Source organism: Antedon bifida, chromosome 2, assembly GCF_963402885.1.
Source record: "Antedon bifida chromosome 2, ecAntBifi1.1, whole genome shotgun sequence".
In the NCBI taxonomy this organism is placed as follows: Eukaryota; Metazoa; Echinodermata; class Crinoidea; order Comatulida; family Antedonidae; genus Antedon; species Antedon bifida.
The window spans coordinates 12,863,401-12,869,496 of NC_136227.1; the positions used below are offsets into that span (position 1 = coordinate 12,863,401).

Sequence of the window (6,096 nt, forward strand, 5' to 3'; positions counted from 1 at the left end):
TTGATTTTATTCGATACATTCCCATTGTCCAAATCATCCTATCGCTCTTTATTCATTAACAAATAGGCCTCTGTAAGAGATAGCCGTTTATGTTCTTTCTATCATTTTCAACAATGAACTAAATAGGCCTCTGCAAGAGATGGCCGTTTATGTTCTTTCTATCATTTTCAACAATGAACTAAATAGGCCTCTGCAAGAGATGGCCGTTTATGTTCTTTCTATCATTTTCAACAATGAACTAAATAGGCCTCTGCAAGAGATGGCCGTTTATGTTCTTTCTATCATTTTCAACAATGAACTAAATAGGCCTCTGTAAGAGATAGCCGTTTATGTTCTTTCTATCATTTTCAACAATGAACTAAATAGGCCTCTGTAAGAGATGGCCGTTTATGTTCTTTCTATCATTTTCCAACAACTAAAGTAGTTCTTTCTTTCGTTGTTGTTTATTAAACATTTCCAACAATATGTTACAATCAGTTCTTTCTTTCGTTTGTTTATTAAAACATTTTCAACAATTTTACAATCAGTTCTTTATCTTCGTTTGTTTATTAAAACATTTTCCACCAACAATATATTAAATACTTTTTACAAATTATCAAACAATAATTAAGCTTATTTTCAAGGAGTTTTTGCACAAGCACCACTAGTTTGGAACCAGCTTCCACTCCATACCTGTCAATGTAAATCTCTTAAGTAATTTAAATAACTTCTAAAATCTCACCTTTTCAATAATTCTTGTCTTTTAGCGCTGTAAAACATCAGTAAATAGCGTAAAGTTTTATTCTTTTTATTATATAATATATATTTATAAAAATATACTAATGTATATATAGTACTATAATAGTTCCCTTTGATGAAGACTATGTTTTCATATCTTCTTATAAACTTCCCATAAACTCTATATTTCCTAAACCTCACAGCCGACACACTTTTTCAAACAAAAAAAGGATTTCAAACCAATGTCTGTGCTACATCACAGGCTCAACCATTCTTGACATCTTTACATGTCACATAGTTAGGTCGCAGAGAGGTCATAAATACACATGTCCATTGGAAGAATCTTGTAAATATATTATTTGAGTTGTAAAATTTTTGAGCTATGCATTATAAAGTACAACAAACATCGACAGTTGTATTTTCTGGTTGAGTGAATCCATCTCCGAATCCAACAGTCCTAATAAGTTGAGGTTTATTATCACACATTGGACACAATTTATTCCTTATTTTGGAAGATCGCATCCAAATAATTAAATTGTACCGTTCACCATCTGATATTGGAAGAGCACCGTGCATGTGTTGTCCTCGATGAATTAAACCATACGTTGGCTTGTGGCAATATTCAGTACGCTGTGGTTCTTCTATTCCTCGTTGCTGTTAAAAACAACACAAAATTAACAAACCTGTTATGTTGCTATATAAAAGACAATCATGTCACTTGTAGATTCAACAGAGGTATACAAAAGCCAAAATGGCATCCTAGTGTGCAATATTTTATATGACTAATGTTAGACTGGCTTTAGAATGCCACGAGGAAATGACATTAAGAACATCTTGTCTTGAGTCCTTATCATGTGTATGAAGAGAAAAGTTCAGGTACTTAAAACAAGCATCTGAGGGTGGTTGGGAGAATATATACGATATGATTGTCACCAATATAGCTACATTTTTACTTTAAAAAATTGTATTCGGGTCATAATAACAAAATTGTATCGGTCATAATAACAAAATTGTATCGGTCATAATAACAAAATTGTATCGGTCATAATAACAAAATTGTATCGGTCATAATAACAAAATTGTATTGGTCATAATAACAAAATTGTATTGGTCATAATAACAAAATTGTATCGGTCATAATAACAAAATTGTATTGGTCATAATAACAACATTGTATCGGTCATAATAACAAAATTGTATCGGTCATAATAACAAAATTGTATCGGTCATAATAACAAAATTGTATCAGTCATAAAGTATTACTTAAAATAGAATTTAAACCATTTAATTATGGTGTTCAGTGCCAAAATTATACAAATCGTTGCTTTGTTTTTTATAACCAGATACATTCAGGCATTGTTTTTACTTACATGACGCATGCCTCCAAAATACAATGAGCCCTCAGTGAAATCACTTGTAAGTGATATATTAAGAGTGACCTCTGCATTATCATAATGATAGTTAAGCTCCAAATCTTCTCCAATCTTGTACTTTACAACAAAAGCTTTGTGAGAGTCTAACAAGTCTCCACCACAGTCTGGATACAAGAGCCTAGCGAGTGGAGTTATGTAATTCTGACGTAAAGGTGTGATGAAGTTGTCATCAAATCCCAATTCATTCATTAATACCTACAACAAAAGAAATTGAGCAATACATTTTGAGAATTTTAAGCAGGTCTATGCTTTACTAATAGTAGTGGCTTTTATTTTATTTTTATTTATTTTCAATCCTTCTACATAACAAAGAAATCAAATAAATTCTTTAAAAACAAAATCAATATCAAGAAGTAATAAAATACAGTAAAAATCACAATGCTTGGTCAATTGTAGATCATGGAAGTCAATGAATTCTACTACATATTATACAAATGTGTTATAATACAATATTGTGTGTAATGCATGTGGTGGCATTTATTTGAGGAAAAAAGTAAAGGTTCCGGGCTGTTTATGAGAGGGCATTTATACCAAATGATGTATGGGGTAGGGGAGTTAATTTGAGGTGGGGTGGGGGTTTGAGTAGTTTATGCAAAGCAGGGCATTTACGGTAGCCACACTTACACCATAATTGTTCATTGTATTTGGTCTTCCTTTTGGTAAATCTGTGTTTTCAAAATGTTCTATTTCTTCTTTAAATGAATTACAAAACTCTTCAGTAAATATTGGAAAAGAGTAAATACGCTCTCCTATATAAAAAAAAAACAGCCAAATGTGAAACATGGAACGTAATTACAGTAAATATGCAAGTTTTTAGTCGCGTGGACGTGACTCTATAGTTTACTATGTCGGTCGGTCTGTCTGTCGGTCCGGTATCACTATGCATTGTAGCACGCGACTTAATGGCTGTTGGCTTTGTTGAATGCCATTTTGAGTTATAGAACATCCATTGTTCACAAAATAACCATTTTTGTGTGCTTGACTTTTCCTTTAATGTGTTTGAAATATGCCTTTTCGTCAAATAGTTTTAATCATATAGGAAAGCCTGCTATACTAGTGTGGAGCTTTGATTTTTATCTTTTTCGATTACTGTTCCATGGCAGAATGAGCTTCACAATGTACAGTTATTGTATGGCAATCAGAGAATCCTTTACTAACTTTTTATAGAATTTGATTACAATAGGTCAACCATCAACAAACCTTTTTCAGTACTTATGAGTTTTATCAAACTTTGCATTGATGCATTTTTCTGCTTGCTATGTTCAACCAACTCCAGAAATGTTAGGCTCAGAAATGAAATCTACAACAATTTCAACGAGAAAATATAATACCATAAAGAAGAAAAACTTTCCAACTATTTCAAATATTTTTAGTCAAGATATTTAACTAAACATATAACTAAAGGGGGAAGTTGTCCTTGTCAGTTGTAGTTAGACAAGTATTCAAGCTAAACGTTTGTTGTAATAGTTGGTCTTTACAAAATCAGACATGCATTCATAGCTGTATTCCGTCAGCAAGGTGTAGTTAACAGGTAAAATATTCTTTTCATTTTTGTACTACTTAAATCCATACCTGTAGTTTGTATATCTCTTGATTGAGTGGTGTGTAATGTTTTAAAATTGTCTCTTTTCTCTTTAAATAATCTCGGCCAAGTGATTTTCTACGTTCTACTTCTGTTTTAACCTGAAATGAATTGTTAGTGAGATAACATGTGTTTAATGGTATGAAATAAAATAAAGAAAATATAGTTTTGCATTTGAAAGTCCCACTATGAGGAAAATTGTCTGCATGAGCCAAATTCTGTTTTATTCCTAGAAGAGTTTATTGACAATTCACATTTACTGATATATGTTTATAATATACTAATTATCACAACTTGTCTTCATTCATAACTTGTCTACGTTTCTTGTTTGTTACCATTATTCTGCTACACATATACAATTATTCTGCTACACATGTACCGTATTCTGCTACACATGTACAATTATTATGCTACACAGGCACTGTATTCTGCTACACAGGTACCGTATTCTGTTGCACAGGTGCCGTATTCTGTTACACAGGTACCGTATTCTGCTACACAGGTACCGTATTCTGCTACACATGTACCATATTCTGCTACACAGGTACCGTATTCTGCTACACAGGTACCGTATTCTGCTACACATGAACTGTATTGTGCTACACAGGTACTGTATTCTGCTACGCTGGTCCGTATTCTGCTACACATGTACTGTATTCTGCTACACAGGTACCGTATTCTGCTACACAGGTAATGTATTCTGCTACACAGTTACCATTATTCTGCTACACAGGTACTGTATTCTGCTACACAGGTACCGTATTCTGCTACACAGGTACCGTATTCTGCTACACAGGTACCGTATTCTGCTACACATGAACTGTATTGTGCTACACAGGTACTGTATTCTGCTACGCTGGTCCGTATTCTGCTACACATGTACTGTATTCTGCTACACATGTACACTATTCTGCTACACAGGTACCGTATTCTGCTACACAGGTACCGTATTCTGCTACACATGAACTGTATTGTGCTACACAGGTACCGTATTCTGCTACACAGGTACCGTATTCTGCTACACATGAACTGTATTGTGCTACACATGTACTGTATTCTGCTACGCTGGTCCGTATTCTGCTACACATGAACTGTATTGTGCTGCACAGGTACCGTATTCTGCTACACATGAACTGTATTGTGCTACACAGGTACTGTATTCTGCTACGCTGGTCCGTATTCTGCTACACATGTACTGTATTCTGCTACACAGGTACCGTATTCTGCTACACAGGTACCGTATTCTGCTACACATGTACACTATTCTGCTACACAGGTACCGTATTCTGCTACACATGTACCATATTCTGCTACACAGGTACCGTATTCTGCTACACATGTACCGTATTCTGCTACACATGTACCGTATTCTGCTACACATGTACACTATTCTGCTACACAGGTACCGTATTCTGCTGCACAGGTACCGTATTCTGCTACACATGTACCGTATTCTGCTACACAGGTACTGTTTTCTGCTACACAGGTACCGTATTCTGCTACACATGAACTGTATTTTGCTACTTGTACCATTATCAGCCAGATAACTTAACATAATTACATAAATTAAAACATCAATTACTTACGACTCTCAGAACGTCTGTGAATCCTTCTTCATTGTCACACCCTTTGTTTTTAAGAATCTACAAAATAATACAAACAATTCACATTTTATTATTAATATTATATGTACTATACAGTAGCTCCAATTTGAAGCTTGTTTCTCTCCATTTCCCATTCACATTTAAATTACATACCATATATGTACTCACTCAGTGTTTCAACGGAGCACTTACGGAAACTACTACCATCATAATGTATAATTTGTTAATTTTGACCTGTGCATGTAAATTATAAAAATACTGCATACCCTAGACTAAAGGCCTAGGTCTAGGGTAGGGTTAGTTTAGACAGGCCTACTAGTTCTACTTAACTAGGCTCTGCTGTCTAGGCCTAGTAGCCTAAGTGTCTAGTTAAAAAGAAGATTTGGCAGCAACAGGTTTTACCGGTTTCCAAATATCAGCAAATATTTTATCATCTATATACGTCACATGCAGTTTAAACTTAGGTAAAAATATGTTATGGGTGTAGTAACAGCTACAAACATAGAAGCTCTTTCTATCATCAAGACTCATTATATTTTCTAGGCCTACGTAACTGTATGCTTACTGTTCTGTAGCAAGCTTGGCTTCTATCTTGTTGATTGATTGATCGCAAAAATCATAACAAAAAAACATGTGTAATAGCTGTTGTTTATTTTAAGGTCACCGAGTCATAACAGAGAGGGCGGTACACAGCGGTTTTTTTATTTTTTTATTAGGAGAGGAGGTGAGGCTACATTATAGGTGGCGCGCGGCGGTGTTT

At 34.4% G+C, this 6,096-nt stretch overlaps 1 protein-coding gene across 1 annotated transcript; it reads right to left on the reverse strand.

The window, feature by feature from the left end:
• Window positions 1–453: 453 nt before the first annotated feature.
• Window positions 454–5,906, reverse strand: LOC144835047 (2-oxoglutarate and iron-dependent oxygenase domain-containing protein 2-like). Its single transcript, XM_078690058.1, has 7 exons — window positions 5,739–5,906; window positions 5,319–5,375; window positions 3,723–3,833; window positions 3,351–3,450; window positions 2,775–2,899; window positions 2,088–2,345; window positions 454–1,371 (listed from the first exon to the last, which is right to left on the reverse strand). The coding sequence occupies exons 1-7, from the start codon at window positions 5,865–5,867 to the stop codon at window positions 1,105–1,107; spliced, it is 1,047 nt and encodes a 348-aa protein (XP_078546184.1). The 5' UTR covers window positions 5,868–5,906; the 3' UTR covers window positions 454–1,104.
• Between the last annotated feature and the right edge of the window lie 190 nt (window positions 5,907–6,096).

Coding starts and splice junctions, on each gene's coding strand:
- LOC144835047 (XM_078690058.1), bottom strand. CDS start 5,867: ATGAGTCTTGATGATAGAAAGAGCTTCTATGTTTGTAGCTGTTACTAC. Junction 2,346..2,774: donor ATACAATGAACAATTATGGT/GTAAGTGTGGCT, acceptor CTTTTGTTGTAG/GTATTAATGAATGAATTGGG. Junction 1,372..2,087: donor ATTTTGGAGGCATGCGTCAT/GTAAGTAAAAAC, acceptor TGTTTTTAACAG/CAACGAGGAATAGAAGAACC.